General features: G+C 39.7%; 2 protein-coding genes across 2 annotated transcripts in view; one reads left to right on the forward strand and one right to left on the reverse strand.

The window, feature by feature from the left end:
- Nucleotides 1-7,268, reverse strand: part of cpsf1 (cleavage and polyadenylation specific factor 1) — a 40,046-nt gene extending 32,778 nt beyond the window's left edge. The window contains exons 1-7 of the mRNA XM_028460854.1: nucleotides 7,136-7,268; nucleotides 3,156-3,321; nucleotides 3,051-3,078; nucleotides 2,833-2,966; nucleotides 1,157-1,237; nucleotides 929-1,080; nucleotides 703-849 (exon numbers count right to left, since the gene is read on the reverse strand). Of these exons, the coding sequence (XP_028316655.1) occupies nucleotides 703-849; nucleotides 929-1,080; nucleotides 1,157-1,237; nucleotides 2,833-2,966; nucleotides 3,051-3,078; nucleotides 3,156-3,299 (686 nt within the window). The 5' untranslated portion in view covers nucleotides 3,300-3,321; nucleotides 7,136-7,268. The remainder of the gene's footprint in view (nucleotides 1-702; nucleotides 850-928; nucleotides 1,081-1,156; nucleotides 1,238-2,832; nucleotides 2,967-3,050; nucleotides 3,079-3,155; nucleotides 3,322-7,135) is intronic.
- Nucleotides 7,269-12,391: 5,123 nt separating this feature from the next.
- oxsm (3-oxoacyl-ACP synthase, mitochondrial) lies at nucleotides 12,392-15,950 on the forward strand. The gene is made up of 2 exons (XM_028461300.1): nucleotides 12,392-13,576; nucleotides 15,447-15,950. The coding sequence occupies exons 1-2, from the start codon at nucleotides 12,600-12,602 to the stop codon at nucleotides 15,850-15,852; spliced, it is 1,383 nt and encodes a 460-aa protein (XP_028317101.1). The 5' UTR covers nucleotides 12,392-12,599; the 3' UTR covers nucleotides 15,853-15,950.
- Nucleotides 15,951-18,453: the final 2,503 nt, after the last annotated feature.

Below are 18,453 nucleotides of genomic sequence, written 5' to 3' on the forward strand. Positions count from 1 at the left end.
TATTTCTGAATCAAAGTAGCCCCCTTTCCGACTCCAACATGTTGCTTAGAAAACTATTTAACAACAACAATAGAGCATAATAATGAACGAGTGAAAACACATTTTAAAGAATCTCATTTTGTAAATAAGTGGAAAGATACAGGATTTTTATTGATCGTGACTCCATTATGACATCAAAAATTTCTGGCGACCCCAAAAACATGTATGAGCTATTTTTTTTATTTTTATCTATTTTTACTGCATTTTAAGTTAACAAGATTTATATTTCACAAAGTGAAAGTATAGAAATATGAGATGGTGTGTTTTAATTACTAAAAAAAAGAATTATGAAATTTTAAAAAAATCTATATTTATTTCTTTTTAAATATCAGAAGATCCCATTTAACCTCCAGGAGACCCTACATTGGATCCCGACCCCAAGGTTGAAAAACACAGATTTAATAGCACCGTCAGATTTTTCCTCTTCCTCTTCCTCCTCCTCCTCCTCCTCCTCTTCCTCTTCATCCTCTTCCTCTCCCCCCCCCCCCCCCCCCCCCCTCCGTCCCTCCCTCCCTCTCCCAAGAACCCCCTGTAGTGCCATTGTGTAACCCCATTTGAAAAACACTGATCCAGGTGAGATGAGGCAAAATGGCTCCTTTGAGAGTAAAGGCTGCAGACCCCAGTACTAGCCAATAAAAAGGAGTGTGTGAGAGATGGACTGACCCTGGCCAAGTCTGGTTGGGTTCAAACAGAATGAGCAGCGTGGGCTCATAGTAGCCGTGCAGGAACTTCATGTCGATGATATTGAGCAGCTTCTCGTCCAGCTCACGGACATCGATGATGTAGCTGGGCAGGAAGCTGGACTTGGGTCTGAAACAGAATCACACAGGCAGAGTTTTAACATAGCTGGCCTCAGCATCCAAAACCAAAAACAGGGCTGAAGATTCACCCCTCTCCGACACCGCCCTCCTGTTCATCAGTCAGTGTGTCTCTTCTGAAAGGCAGGACCACCAGCTTGGTGCCATAAACCAGCATCACAGCACAGCGATTCTCTGGATCCACACGAACGATGGGAATGTGGTTGTTTTGGACGAATCCATCCTGGAAAGATTCGCTCACAGATTAAAAACACTCACTACAGTTAGTGTCAGCCTCAGGTTGGCTTGCTGCTACGTACTCTGAGCTCCGGTTCCTCAAAGAAATGAAGGGACAGTGTCTTGAGGTCATGCGTGCCAGGGTCATACTCGACTACTGACAACTGGAGGAAGAACGCACAAATCAGAATCAGTTTTTAAAAGAAGACAAAAATACAACACTAAAGCTGTGCATGCAGCTTTAGTGTTGAGGTTAACACTGTGCATCGTCAATGATTACCAGGTTATACTGTTTGCACTTTTGGTCATTCATATAGGGCCCTATTCTCTGGTCTGGCTTTTTAGTGCGCCTGCAGTTACGCGCCCATCTCCTGCAAGTATTCTCCGGTCCAGGTTCCTGACAAGCCCACCGCACGCAAATTGAATGTAACAATGTAACACGTTGATTTGATCAGATTATTGCAGTGTAAGGATCGGCCGCATTGTTCTGTCTGAGCCAGATTGCATTATTTAATTGCAATAATAAAACATGCATTGCTGTCGTGAAAAGATTGCACTACCTGTAGTGCAATCTTCAATGCCATGTGCAGACAAGAGGAAAGAAAACATACCGTAATTCCCAGGCTATAAAGCGCACTGTTTTATTGGCTGCATTACAATAATTTAGCGAATTTCTAAGAAAAATCCACACAAATGCCGCAGCCTAACATAGGCCGCACCCTCTTGGCTGATGAGGGTGCCCTTCAGACAACTCGGCCAATCAGAATGGGCAGGTAGGCAGGCTGCTGTACTGATGTTAGGTTTAAACTGGTAAGTTTCCTTTACTACATGAAGTCTCCTCCTCACTGCCCCACGTCTACATGTCAGTCAATTTGCAGCTTTTTATGCACACTTTTTACTGGAACCAGACTGATACACCGCTTCGTCCGCTCTTCTTACCGTGAACTACCGCGGAGCGATCACAGCGAGTCGGGACTCTGAGTCAGAATACGGCTGCGATCGCTTCTGAACAAATCCAACGTGGTGATTTAGCAACGTCATGCTGTTATGCTACTATTACAAACTGGCTGACTTTTACTGTAGACGGAGCGGAGATCAGAACAGCCTGGATACAGCCTGTACCCAGGCTGTTCTGATCTCCGCTCCGTCTGTTCGTCCTCATTACGGAAGCGTCTCCATCAGCCTCAGAGTCCAGAGCACCGATCACTCCTGAACAAAAACCTAACTTGGTGATTTAACAACTTTATGCTGTTTATTCTTCTATTACAAACTGGCTGACTTTTACTTTATCCACGCTGCTGCTGCTGCTGCTGCAGCAGGCGCTCGCTCTCTCTGACAACATTTCTCCGCATTGTTACTATGATGAGGCAATGTGCATCATGACAAAATGAGTGAAGAGAATGATTCAGTGCTAGCAAAAATGATTTAATGTTAATTTCATTGTTCCACCTGGTCTAATGTGACGGAGCTCAATTTTGTGGCGGCATGAAGCTTGTGAAACCGGGAAAAATCCACAATTTAGCCACGTCATTGTTTAAACTGCAGTGCTCAAAGCGTGCGAAAAAAGTAGCGGCTTATAGTTTGGAAATTTCGGTATATATATTTTTTTCTTTTCGCCGAAGCACATTTTTAGATTTCTGGCATATGCACACATTACGTATGGATTCTAAGCAAAACATTTTAAGGTTTATAAATACAGGTTAATTTCAGCACTAAATGTAAAATCCATCTTCCTCCATCATTCTATGTGTACAGATACCTTGGCATCCTTGAAGCTGAGCAGGAGGGCGTCTCTGCTGGATCCTACCAGCTGCACACTGGCCATCGACATCACATTGCCAAAAAGGGAAAATGAAGCCACCTGCTCCAGCTTCTCTCTGCGCATTTTGGAGTCTGTGTAACAAATATCAAATGTTAGCCAAGAAAAAGAGTGAGTTTATTCCCAGTAAATCATCCCCGAGGCAGATGAGAACCTACCGGAAGACTTGTCGGACTTGGATGAACTCTATAAGAGACAGGTAAAGTTATTTGTACTTTTGTTGTATAATTCATTCTGACACAAACCCAGGCAAAGACGATTACCTCGACATCATGAATGATCCGGTAGATGCAGAGCTGAGACGTTCCAGCTACAACCAAGTTCTTCTCCTTGCTGGATATGAAGTTGCAGTAGACGGAGAACTCCACAGCAGTGGGAGTGTGTGCCTGTCTGTACACAGCGTACATCCTGGAGGCCTGAGCTCAGCACCTGCAGAGAACACATTACATTCATCAGGAAATAAACTCTTTGGTTCAATTGCCACAGTGAGGAATAGCAACCCAGATCTACGCAGCACCCAATAATTTCCTAACATCAGGCGTTGGGGACAATTACAAACAGCCATATTAAACTACAAATGCATGTATTTTATTTTTTGCAACATAGTCCAACATCTTGCCAAATGTAAAACATTACAATATTACATAAGGTTGTTACGATTCATCCATTAGATCGATTTATATTCCTACGATCCAACTACATTGATCTGTGCTCGGCTAGTTGTCCTTCAAGGATGACACTAATTGATCTAAAATCGATTGTATCGATACATGGAAACAATTAATTGGATTAAGCACAGCAGACTTTATATGTTTGTGTTTTAAAATCACTTTTAATAATAAAAATGTTACGGCTGTCTGTGACTCAAAATAAAATGTGAATACATTTGTCATTAAATAGTGGTTACTTGTTTCTTACAAGAAACATCAAGAATCTATGAAACCTCATCTGCACTGTCCAGGATCCAGGTATTTATTTCACAGTCACACTGGTTGAATTATTATTTTTGGCTAAAAAGTTACTGAATCAGTTTCAAGTCACTGAATTGTTTTGGACTGAATCATTCTAAATTAGTCAATAGCGTCCTTGAATCGAATCGACAAAAGCGAATTGTTGCTAAAACGAATCGTTACACCCCTAATATTACACATGTGTACACACACACACACATATATATATATATATATATATATATAGTTAAACATCCAAGGACCAATGTATACAACCCACTTTATTCACCATCTTAGGAATTTCTCGGATTGCACTTTTATAGAAAATGTTAGTCTTTCTATGAAGTAAATTTCAGGTATATTTTTATACCAATCATATAATGTTGGTGGATCTGGTTGTGTAACCACTTCTTCGTTACGGGGTTCTTCCCTCCCACACGCAATATTCTCAATAAATGTGTCTGCTGCAGATTGTGTATGCAATAAATAAATAAATATCTGCATCATATGCATCCTAGCATTTCTTTATTTTTATTACATTACTACAATTGTATTTTCTCTGAATATAATAATCTGAGCTATACTTTTGCACCCACTATGTAAATCTGCTGTCCAGGTAAAACAAACCCAAAATTTAAATTTCGCACACTGATTCACTTTTACTTATGTGCCACCATGTTGGGTATTAACCAATGTCAGTCCAATTCTCACAGTTGCCCATGATAGGGGTTTGCAATACTAATATCCATCCCTCCACCTTAGAATAATTCAGTGATGCTCGGAACGCGTTCTGCGTCCCTGACACATAAAAATCTAAAAGGACGCAGTAAATCCACTAACCATGCGTCCCAGGGACAAACCTCATTTTTCCCATGAAAAACGACACATTGTGAACAACAACTTATGTTTAAAATCACAGTAACAGAAGAAGCAAAAGAAACCTAGCCGTCAGCGGACCCCTTTACGCATTAACTCAGCGCAGACATGATCACATTGTGTGCATGCTCGTTTAGCCAACTAGCCAGTTAACGTGGATTTCATTGTAAAATGTTTCCTGGGACCGTTTATTAAGTGCACCACCCTCCCCCCTGAAAGCTCGGTCCATTTTTTGTGTAGCGCCGCGGGTGCTCCGTAAAAACGTGATCAGCTTTAATCATCTTCCTCTGCTCAGTGTTTGAACTGTTGTGCCTGGTTAACTAAGAATAACTCAGTCCGTGTTGTTAGTTCTTTTTATTCCAGCCTTTTTGTGCGTGCCTCGTAGGTACACATTCAGTCAGCAAGCTACCTCAAGCACGGCAGTTTCAGTGGGAACTTCCGGTTTACAAAATAAAAGTCCGTTGGAGCAACGTTATTAGAATGTTACATTCAAACATCTCATCAGAGCTACAGATGATAGGGTAATTTAAATTAGGTTAATTTAAACTAAGTTGATCAAAACTTAATCAATAAACCTGATCAGATTCAGTAAACCATTGATCCCTGAGAGGAAATTGCGTGACATTAATGCTGTTCTCATACATCTTTATATGACATAAATATTTAAAAAGGAGCAGTTCGAATAATCCATGTCACTACAATTTACATCTACTTTTTAATTGTATCTTACTTTATTTTTTTATATACATTTTTGTTAAATTATGAGTTTTTTTAATTTAATTTATTAGTATTTATTTTGTTTCCTCACAGGAGTGGAATTTAAAAAAAAAATAAAACTGATTTTATATGGCCCTAGGTCAAAGATACAAACTTCTTAGTAGTAAGCGGTGATGTTGCTAGGTACGATACATTGTGATCACAACTTGTGTTTAAAATCACAGTAACTAGCAAAAGAAACCCAGCCATCAGCGGACCTCTTTACGCATTAAATCAGCGCAGACATGATCCCATTGAGTACATGCTAGTTTAGCCGCCACACCACCTAGCTGCTTACAATACACCACAAACATATCTGCATCATTTTATTTTTCTCAACAGACTTTGCACTGTGTTAGTTAAGTTACATTTTTGTGTTTAAAGTTTCATAGTGATTGTCTCAGTTCATTTGATTTAGTTGATGTTCAGACAAGATGATTCTGGTCTTATTTTGGTGACAATTTATTCTTTGACTGTCACGGTGATGAAATTTGTGTTAAAAATTTTTTTTATTTCTTTTATTGATCATTTATTTTTGTACAAGAGACACCATTTTGTTTTCATTTGAATTTTAGTAATTTATTTTGGTGCTCTATTATGTTGCTACAAAAGTGCAATATAACCTGCCACTGTGACAGTTGTTGTGGAATAAACTTTACAGATTTGGAAATCTATTTATTTGAGTTCAGATACATTTTGAACATACATGAATATATATGCTAATTATAGCCATATCATACCACCTTTAAGAGAGTTTAACACTACAATTTAAGAAATAGAAGAACATAAGAAATAGAAAGAAATGTTTGTTTGTTTTTTTTAAATTGGGGACCCATTGAATTTCACTCAAATCACCACCTGTGGGTCCCGAGACTCACTACATTGAAAACCTTTCAACATCACTGATAATTTATATTTTGCCAGGTTATAATTACTTTAAGTGGCTTTTTTCCAATCCCCCTTTGTTCTGGTTAGAGGTAGCCATTACAATGTGACCAAACAGAAAATACTGTGCAAAGATTTTAATGTGGGTAAATGTATAGCAGTGGTTAGAATCAGAAGTAAATGATACATAAACCAAGTGCAATGAATCCAGAATTAATTATTGAAAAATAATAGATGTGTGGAACATATATACATTTATTTAATCGGAAATATTAAGTTTATTGGACTTGGACATCATGTCAAACAAACATTTTAGGAGAAAAAAAGGTGCTTCTGTGACTGACACAGGGTGTGTTAGTCTTTTGATGGACATGAAAAGGATTAATATAAAATAAGTACTTATCTAAACTAAACTAAGGCTATAATAACTACGTATTAACTTTTACTCATTAAAAAGTAATTTAGCATATATGAACTAAGGTTTAGTTTATTAGAGATTTTTTATTTATTTTTATTTTTTTATTTATTTTTATTTTTTTAATTCTATTTTTTAATTTTAATGTCTACTAATCTGTTAACAGCAGAAATAAGCAGCACTGAACTCGTTCTGAACAGTCTGTTTTGATTGGGACATAATTACTAATGGCACAGCACAGCGTTAGGAGTGCGCTAGCACCTTTTATTAGCATATCACATATTAGCCACAACAGCGCATCACCTGCAGTAAAATGGAGTCAATGTATTTTACTAAAAAGATATTAAAGTTGCTCACATACCCACGTCTGAGGCTTTGTCTTAAGTGCAGCAGTGTTTGTGTCACAATAAACACGTCACATTTGTGGGATATAATCTACACTCCGACGCCTCGATGTGTTAGCTCCTAGCTACAGATGATGTTACCAAAGGTTCTTCTTCTACGAATTGACCTTATTTCCGCACTCACGCTGCACTGCCTCCTACTGGTGGAGCTGTTGATGGTTTAACTCAGTGTTTCTCAAAAGTGGGTGTGTGTACCACTAGGGGTACGCGATGGCACTACAGGGGGTACTTCAGAGAGAGAGAAGAAAACTTACAAATGAAAGCATATAAAAAAAATGGGTTATATATATATATATATATATATATATATATATATATATATATATTTTTTTTTTTTTTTTTTTTTTGGTTAAAAATGATAATCACACTGAATATTACCAGCAACACACAAAACGACAACAAAAACACAAACAAAAATGAGAAAAATATACCAGATAATAAAAAGACCAAAACAACAACAAATTACACAAAATGATGCCAAAACAACTCACTAAAAGGGGAACAAAAAAAACACATTACCAGCAACACATAAAATGACAACAAAGACACACTAAATGAGAGGAAAAATACACAAAATGACAGAGAAACTATACAAAACGACATTTTAATAAAATGAGGTGTCAGTTGTACCTTAATGATGCTGGACTATTGTTTAATCAAATGAAATATTAAAAACTTACTACTTTAACGGGGGAAAAACATGTAATGCAATATGCATTTGTGCTAAATAATGCAAAATAAAAATATATAAATATATAAATCCCAACATATATATACCTGTATATTTTATGTATCATATGATAAAATACACACACACACATATATATATATATATATATATATATATATATATATATATATATATAATAAACTCTTCCTCACCCGGGTCGGGTCCTCTACCAGAGGCCTGGGAGCTTGAGGGTTCTGCGCAGTATCTTTGCTGTTCCTAGAACTGCACTGGACCGAGATGTCTGATGTATTTCCTGGGATCTGCTGGAGCCACTCTTCCAGTTTGGGGGTCACTGCCCCGAGTGCCCCAATGACCACGGGCACCACTGATGCCTTCACCCTCCAGGTTTTCTCCAACTCTTCTCTGAGCACCTGGTATTTCTCTAGTTTCTCGTGTTCCTTTTTCCTGATGTTGAAGTTGCTTGGTATTGCTATGTCGACCACAACGGCTTTCCTCTGCTCTTTGTCCACCACCACAATGTCTGGTTGGTTCGCCATTACCATTCTGTCCGTCTGTATCTGGAAGTCCCACAGGATCTTGGCTCGATCATTCTCTACCACCTTTGGAGGTGTTTCCCACTTTGACCTTGGGGTTTCCAGCCCATACTCTGCACAGATGTTCCTGTACACTATACCAGTCACTTGGTTATGGCGCTCCATGTAAGCTTTCCCTGCCAGCATCTTACACCCTGCAGTTATGTGCTGGATTGTCTCATTGGCCTCTTTGCACAGTCTACACCTGGGGTCTTGTCTGGTGTGGTAGATCTGGGCCTCTATTGCTCTGGTGCTCAAGGCCTGCTCCTGTGCAGCCATGATGAGTGTCTCTGTGCTGTCCTTTAGTCCGGCTCTGTCTAGCCATTGGTAGGATTTCTTGATATCCGCCACTTCAGTTATGTTTCGGTGGTCCCGTGTAGGGGCTTGTCCTCCCATGAAGGAACCTCCAGCACCTCATCTTCTGTTCCCCTTTGTCTGAGACATTCACTGAGCACGTCATCTGTTGGAGCCTTGTCCTTGATGTACTTATGGATCTTGGATGTTTCATCCTGGATAGTGGCTCTCACACTCACTAGTCCTCGGCCTCCTTCCTTCCGGCTAGCGTACAGTGTCAGAGTGCTGGATTTGGGGTGGAACCCTCCGTGCATGGTTAGGAGCTTTCGCGTCTTAACATCAAGCCACATGCACAAGTCTCCATCAAATGTGGCATATTCCAAGGAGACTCCCTGTCCCCACTGCTGTTCTGCATAGGTCTGAACCCCCTGAGCCAAATAATCAACAAGACTGGCTATGGTGACTCAGGAATGGGGCCACCATCAGTCACCTCCTCTACATGGATGACATCAAGCTGTACGCTAATAATGAGCGAGACATCGACTCAGTGATCCATACCACCCGGATATACAGTGCAGACATTGGGATGTCATTCGGACTAGAGAAGTGTGGTCGGATGGTGACTAAGAGAGGGAAGGTAGTCCACACAGAAGGGGTCTCACTCCCAGAAGGAACAATAGCAGACATTGAGGACAGTTACAAGTACCACGGAATCCCACAAACAAATGGCAACATCAAAGAGGTGACAAGGAAAGAGGCTACGGCCAAATAACTCCAATGAGTAAGGCAGGTCCTAAGAAGCCAGCTCAATGGCAAGAACAAGTCCCGCGCAATAAACAGCTACGCCCTGCCAGTAATCAGATACCCTGCAGGAATAATAAGCTGGGCAAGGATATATATATATATATATATATATATATATATATATATATATATATATATATATATATACATATATATATATATATTTGTGTGTGTGTGTATAAGTGTTACAGTTACACCAAATATATTAGATTAAACAAAACTTCGACTTAATTACCAAGTCTTTGTTAAATTATCAAATAACTTAAAACAACAGGAATAGCTCCATTAATTATATTAGCAATAATAATAATAATTATTATCATTTTATAGTATCATTTATTAATTTATTATTACAATTACAGTACATAATAATAATAATAATAATAATTATATATATATATATATATATATATATATATATATATATATATATATATATATATATATATATATATATATATATACTGAAATATATTTTTTTTAAAAAATGTTGTCACTTTTTTTTTTTAATGAATGCTTGAATTAAAATAATATTTTCAACCTGCTGCCAAGATTTCCCAAATTATTGGAAATGTATGTTTTTAGGGTGGTCGTTAAACATGTGAGAGTCAATCTGTTCCTTTGTCTGTAATAACATAACAGAAACAAACAAAAAGATAATAATATTTACTGATATTACTGGTAGCTCGAGTGTTCAACATGCAGACATTTAGACAGATTTTTCTGATTTTCACAGAGATTTTAACTACAATACATCAATGAAATGTGTCTGTAATTCCACATGATATTCCAGTTAAAATGAATGATGTCATGTGTATTCACAACAAAAAAAGTCAAATATGTGTCCATACTGTCAGTAATACTGATACATCTGCATCTGAATGTCCAGTCACACAGATCCACTTCTCTTTAAACTTTTTAATCGACACTTCCCATTGTCCCACGCCTTCCTGGTTCTCTTTGTGCCATCAAAAACTGAAGTTCCATGAAGTTCAACATGATGATAAAGAAACAATGCCAACGACATGTCTATCAATAATAATAATAATGGCTTGGATTTATATAAGGCTTTTTTTGAGGAGACTCAAAGCGAGTTGCAGAAATCATTATTTATTCACACCAGTCACTCACATCACTCATACCGGTGGTGGTAGGCTACATTGTAGTTACAGCTACCCTGAGGCATACTGACAGAAATGTGGCTGCAAATATGTACATGTTTTTATTGTGTGTTCAATTGTTAATAATTGAACAATTGACCACCACCAACATTCATGCACAATTCATATTCATTCATACAAGGCAATGTGGGCAGGGCCGGCTTGCCCACAACGCAATATAACACCTACTGGTGATGCTGTGGCAGAATCCGCCGTAAGGTATCTAGCCTTTATTTATGATATCTATGGGTAAAGTGCCTTGCCCAAGGACACAAAGACAATAACTGTGAAAGAGCGGGATTCTGACCCCCAACCATTTGGTTATTAGATGACCCACTCTAGCACTGAATCGATGGCAGCTTTGAGTCAACAAGTTATGATACGATAGACCCAGGCAGATAGAAATCATCATGAGACCAGGTTGAGGAAGCCATGGTTGGTGTGATTCTTTCTCTTGCTTTGGCAGGAAGAATGCACATGTCACTGTCACTGCCTATATATTACCTGTGACAATTAATTAATAACATCAGAACGTTTAGGAGCTGAAGTGCATGAAATGTCTGCTAACCATGGTAACTCAACTCAAGTATTCCATGAGTATACATGTAAGGAGGGAGATCCAATGAACACAAATGTCAATTGTAATGTTTGTAAATTTTTCTTCAACATTTTTGCCAATTTGAGCTAAAACAAAAAACACATTTCAAACACCTTGAGCTACCTCTAAATATTGTTCAAACGTGCTCATATTTGGCCAGCAAGTTTGTTTTAGGTATTGGAACAAATTTAGGGGGTAAGACCTGTGTATTTCTGAACTTCAAAAATAAGGACCACCCTCGTATGTCATCGTATGTTTTGAGTCATTAATAATTAATTTTGGTTTGTATTTTATTCCCTGTTTGTTTTTTGATTGTCAATAGTGTGTATTGTGTTTTGAACAGTTTTTGTATATTTTCTTACGACAAATAATTATTTAAAATTTTTTTTATCTGTTTTTTGTTTTGATTTTGTTTTTTTACTACTTTATTTACATCAAATCACAATATCACCAATTTCAATCTCTGGCTTTTATGTTAGCCTGTGGATAAAGATTTGTGTCTGGTTGGATAAAATAAAATGTAATAAAAAACAATTGACTCGTTGGCTGCATCATTTCAGTTTTTATTATTATTTTATTAATATTATGTATATGCTTTGTTTTATCAGTATATTATTATCACTTTAGGATCTAGATTATTAGTATTAAAGTATTACTTTGTTGCTGCTGGTATACAGATCAATCCATCTTGACAAGCCTGTCATTTGGTATTTTTAAAAGGGGGGGCTTATAAATCTTATTAAACTGGCTCAAAACCTGTTTTCTAAGCATTTATTTGAGAATTTAAATATAATAGCACTTCATCAAGTGCAAGAAAAGCTTTACCGATAATATAATAATAATACATTTTCTATTCAATGTGTGTGCCACCAGGGGGAGCTGTTCCCCTGCAACTCGTCTTACACTAGTTTTTCCTTTTTGTCATTTTTTTATTATTAACAATTGAACATACAATAAAAACATGTACATATTTACACATGTACTGTTAAAATATTTAACAAAAGTCGTATGTTCGGTTTACGTTCAAACATCACGTCCAGGAGCTCCGTCAAGGAAGTGACGTAGTCTAATGACTCAGGCAGTGACACGCCCACCTCAGCGGAAGTGACAGTTTGGAGACTGACTTCAGTGGATCTTCTCTAGTACAACACATGAACACTATGGCCGCTGTGTCTGAATTCAAAGTCAACTCTAATGTGCCCTGAAATGTGATCAGGTGGAGGTTTCAAGTCTGCATAACTGGACACTTGATTCCGTTTCCTGTGACTTCAGACTGAGCTGTTTGAAGTGACAGAAAGCAGCATGTCTGTACTCTGTCAGTCATGCAGGGCCACACTCCGCCTGACAGCACAGACCGCGGGACGTCTCTGCCCGAAGCCGGACTTTAGGTCCTGCAGCACCGGGCAGCAGCAGCCCAGGAGGAGGGTGATGGTCACCGGGATCGGCCTGGTGTGTCCGCTGGGTACTGGGGTGTCTATCGTGTGGGACCGCTTGATCCGCGGCCACAGCGGGATTGTCGCTTTGGACGCGGATGAGTACCAGGGTGTCCCCTGCAGGGTAGCGGGTCTGGTCCCCAGGGGATCAGAGGAGGGCCAGTTTATGGAGGACAAGTTTGCGTCCCGGGGGGAGATCAGCAGCATGTCAGCGGCCACCGTGATGGCGCTGGGGGCGGCTCAGCTCGCTTTGGAGGACTCGGGATGGAGACCCCAAAGCTTGGAGGAGCAGCTGGGTACCGGGGTGGCCGTGGGGGTGGGCATGGTGCCGCTGGATGAGATCGCACGCACGTCCCGCGCCTTCGCTCTGAAGGGCTACAGCAAGGTGAGCCCGTTCTTCGTGCCTCGGATCCTGGTCAACATGGCGGCGGGCCACATCAGCATCAAACACAAACTCAAAGGTCCTAACCACGCCGTGTCCACCGCCTGCACCACGGGGGCACACGCGATCGGCGACGCCGCCAGGTTCATCACGCACGGGGACGCGGTTGCTATGGTTGCAGGGGGGGCGGAGTCGTGTGTTGGGCCGCTGTCCCTCGCGGGCTTTGCCAGGGCACGAGCACTGGCCACGAAATGGAACGATAATCCCACGCGGGCTTCCAGGCCCTTCCACCCGGACAGAGAAGGCTTCGTGATGGCGGAAGGAGCCGCTGTGCTGCTGCTGGAGGAGCGGGAGCACGCGGTGCGGAGAGGAGCCCGGCTCTACGCGGAGGTACTGGGATACGGACTGTCGGGGGACGCGAACCACATCACTGCGCCCTCTGCGGACGGAGATGGAGCGTTCAGGTGACTCACTGTCACATTTTACCACCAGTACCTGAGCTTTGGAAAAAGTCAGATTAACCGAGCAGCAGTCTTTGCAGGCCAGTTGGATTCTCTTTTTATTTGTCATAATATAAACCGTTAGTGTTTCAAAGGTAGCTAAAAATGCCAAATAAACTAGTGATAGACCAATATGGATTTTTTTTCAGGCCGATCCCTATACCGATTTTTTTCACCATCAGCCTTAGCCAATGACCGATTGAAATGAACAAAGGTGAGGTAGAATGACAAAAGTAAAAAAATAAATTAACAAATATTATAAACAGGTGATGTAGAACAAGAACAAGTAAAACATTTCTGCTCCCTGTAAATAATGCAGATCGGCGAACGCAGCAACCCGCATCAGCCGAAGCGATACACGTAAAAAAATTAGCTATCATTAACTTTTCAATAACGTTATTTAAGCATTAACCTCGCATTAGCTAAGCATTCACCCAGCAATAACTTAGCATTAACATCAGCCTAACATTAGCATAGTATTAGCATTGACCTTGCATTAGTATTGTCCTAGTATTAGCTTAGCATTAACTAAGTATTTAATTAACATTAGCTAAACATTTATCTAGCATTAGCATTAACCTAGCATTATCTTAGCATACACTTAGCACTAGCATTAACATTAAATGAGTATTAGCTTAAAATTTACTTAGCATTACCTAGCGGTAGCATTAGCTTAGCCAATGAATGGACGATAATGGACATGCGATAACAATATTTTTGGCAAGGGAAAAAAGATGAATATGGTTGCAGTTGGAAAAATAACCACACTTTTTTTTATTTTACTTTAACTCTGGAAGTCCTTACCTAGATATGGTATAATTAGAGCAGCACCGATGCCACTTTTTCCCAAACTGATACTTGGATATGTGTACTTGCCGATTCTAAGTACAGATACTTATTCCAGAAACACATTATTTTCTTCTCTGCTTGTTACAACAAACATTTATTGTATTAGATAAAAGTAATTTAAACAAATGACCATAAATCTGACATTTCAAAAAATGTTCTGTAAAAATAGTTCTCTCTGGCGGCATATCCCAGAAAATACAACAGAAATAACAGGCAAAAAACAGAAAACCAACACCTTTATTTGTTTTCTCCATTACCGATTTTCCAAAGTATGTGACCCGGAAGTGAAGCGTTACACGTTCCGAGATATCTTTAGCTCTGCAGGACTTAGGAGTCTCTAAATCCTCTGAAATGTCCGTGAGGAGGTTCTGTGCCCAACACCAGCTAAAGCGATAAGGACATGTTTCGGATGCACAGTTGGAAGCAGCGATCTTGTCATGTCGAACTGCCATTAGCATAGCCGTTAGCGTCGGATGAGAGTCGTGATACAACTTTTTCATTTCAGATATGATACCAATATTGCAGCCTTGCATATTGGCCGATATCTATATTGAGCCGATACAATATCAGCATGAATCATACATACTTGTATTACTTTTTTTTTTTTTTAAATAAAAAAACAATTACTTATTTTGTAGTGTGGAATGTTAGAAAATGCTTGAAAAAGTGATGTTATTCAAACAGAGAACAATAGTCAGCAACAGCAGGTATGAGAAAAACTGACTCATTTATTATGAACCTATTAGTTACATAAATTTAACCTTCAACATAATAAATACAGTATTCTACAACTGAATAAAATGAATTGCAAAAAAAAAAAAAAAAAAAATCGGTGATATCGAACCGATAGCCAATATCGATATTGGATTGGGACAACCCTATTAATTAGTTTCTAAATTTTTTTTAATGGAATCCCACCACTCACGGAAATCGAAATATACATGGACAGCCCAGTAATCCTGCCCTGTCCTCCTTGTCTCCACAGGTGCATGTCTGCAGCCCTTAAAGACGCAGGCGTCTCACCAGCTGATGTCACCTACATAAACGCCCACGCCACCTCCACCCCCTTAGGAGACGCCGCTGAAAACGCTGCAATCAAAAAGCTTTTCCAGCAAAACACCAGCAGGCTCGCGATCTCCTCCACAAAGGGAGCGTCAGGACACCTGCTGGGGGCCGCCGGCGCTCTGGAGGCAGCGTTCGCCGCTCTGGCCTGTTACCACGGTGTCTTACCGCCAACCCTTAACCTGGACAGAACAGAACCGGACTTCAACTTGAATTATGTTCCCTGCAAAGCACAGGAGTGGCAGACTGTGGGCGCGAGGGTGGCCCTCACCAACTCGTTTGGGTTTGGTGGAACCAATGCCTCCCTTTGCCTCAGCAGTGTCAGATAATGAGCTAGCACACACATCCTAGCCATAGATACACCAGATAATGACATATACTGGTCTGCATTGCTGTGTCAATGATCAAATAAATTCTATTGTGGATATTGAAGTGTCCACTTTTCTTACAGGACAGTAAGTATCATAATGCAGGATTTGGTTTATTGTTGGTGGAACTTAAAAACTGCATGTAAATGCTTTGAATATGAAATTAGAAAAACAGTCTTTACATTTTTCAAATTTGTGGAAGGGTTAATGAACTTGGCTTTTTAGGGCCCAATATGTAACAACGACCTGAATTGTTATTAGAAAAAAGTAATAAAACCCAACTTTTTAGCTGTCGTTATTACTAGGGATGCAACGATTCTCTCAACTCACGAGACTGGGTTTACGATACAATTCTCTCATGATTTATTTTACAAAATGGGACTGTAGAAAAATGATGACTGAAAAATATTCCTTTATTTTTTGGGGGGGAAAAAACTGTACTGTTGTCCTTTTATTTTTCATTGTCAAAAGAATCCCTTGATAAACTATTCAAAACAATGCAATTTAACTAAAAATAAATCTCGAATGAAATAAATAAAGGAATAATACAAATGAAGAAGAAGCCTATTAATTTGAATTCTGTTTCTATAGTAAACAATGCAAAACTGCAAAATAGTTCTTTTTAAAAGTGCAACTGAAAATGTATTTTGTGCCTTAACAATTGGACTTAAAAAAAACAAAAACAAAACAGTCATTTCACTTTATTTAGGCCAGATATTTGTTTGGATCAGCAGAGGGCGCTGGTAACCCAGTGGTCAGTTGGCATGCAGATATCTTGCAGTGAAGAAGAGATGCTATGCTAGCAGACAGAGCTAATAGAAAAACATGACTTTTACAGATATTCACGTAATATTACAGATATTTTTTTGGTGCTAAAGGAGTGAGGAATCACTTATGAATATGTTTAAGAGTAGAAGGCAGCCAGAAAGAAAGTAGTAGCAGATTCCCACACTTCTGGGTAGCGCCGTCTGTTCGTTTAAAAAAGTACTGCGATTCAATTTTCACAGTATCGATACTTATGAATCGATTTTTAACTGCCTTACGATTAATCGTTACATCTCTAGTTATTACATTATGAGGCAGGCTAAATAAATATTTTTCTCCTAACAGTGTAATAAGTTAATTACATCATAGAGTGAATCAATAATGTATGTATTAAAGGGCATATTGCTTCAATGTAGAGAGTAGTATCATACACAAATATATAAAAATGTGTGTATATATAATTATATACATATTATAATGACCAGTCTGAGCATTAATACAGGAAAGAACAATGGGTTTAGCCTTTGTGGTCCTTTAGTGTAGGCTTTTTTGGTGTTTTTTTGAGTTTTTCAACCTTTTGTGTTTTTGAATTATTTTTTTCTATTTTCTTGTCATATTGCCAACATTTTTGTTGCCTGTGTGTTTTTCAAGTCATTATGTGTTTTTTTTGTTGTTTGTTATTGTTGTATTTTTGTCTTTGACGTCCTTTTATATATGTTGTTTTTGTAGTCATTTTGTGTTTAAGTGGTTGTTTACTGTGTCTTTGTTATCATTTTGTCTACTTTTGTTGATATTTTGTGCATTTTGCTGTTGTTTTTATGTGTTTCTGGAGTTTGTGTTATGTTGGGCTTCATATAACTTCCAACTTCCTGAATTACAATTTTGTTTTGGGGACAGCACAAAATTAGACGAAGGGCCGCATGTGGCCCTTCGTCTAAAACGGCTGCCCTGCAGGTATGATTGGAAGTGTTGCACCGCTGAGATCACCGCCAACAGCTCTCGTCGTGTTACACAATAATTCCTTTCAGCTCGGTTCAGAGCAAGGCTGAAGTAAGCAACTGCACCTTCTCCATCATCAGGATGAATGGTCGGCGGGGATCTGGAAAAGCCAGGACTGGAGCCTCCGTTAGAGCTGCTCTGAGTTGGTTAAATGCGGCAGCACACGCATTATCCCACCAATAGGCCTGACCTTTATTTGTCAGGCAGTGAAGAGGGCTGGTTATGGTGGCAAAACCTCAGATGAAACGCCGCTAATAGGACGCCAGTCTTAGGAAGCTCCGCACCTCTCTGACATTTGTGGGAACAGACCAGTCTCTGACAGTGGCGGCCTTAGCGGGGTCAGTGACTACCCTGTCAGCGCTCACCACATGACCCAGGAATTTAGTCTCTTTAGCCAAAAGGCTGCACTTGGCTGGATTCAACCTCAGTCCAGCTTGGCGAATGGCAGTGAACACCTCCCGTAGATTAGCCAGGGCACTCTCGTAACTTCCAGCGTGCACCAGCAGGTCATCCAGGTCAGCCAGCACCCGCTCCATCAGCCGCTCGAACGTTGCTGGTGCGTTGCAGAGCCCAAACGGCATCACCCGAAACTGCCACAGTCCCTGACCGATAGTGAAAGCCATTTTTGGTTTAGCGTCAGGGGCCAACTCCACCTGCCAGTAACCACTCCGCAGGTCGAGGGAGCTGAACCAACTCGAACCAGCAATCCAATCCAGTGCGTCATCGATCCGGGGGAGGGGATAAGAGTCTTTCTTAGTGACACTATTTAGACGTCGATAATCCACACAAAATCGCCAG

This window comes from Gouania willdenowi, chromosome 11 (assembly GCF_900634775.1).
Source record: "Gouania willdenowi chromosome 11, fGouWil2.1, whole genome shotgun sequence".
NCBI classification, from domain to species: domain Eukaryota; kingdom Metazoa; phylum Chordata; class Actinopteri; order Blenniiformes; family Gobiesocidae; genus Gouania; species Gouania willdenowi.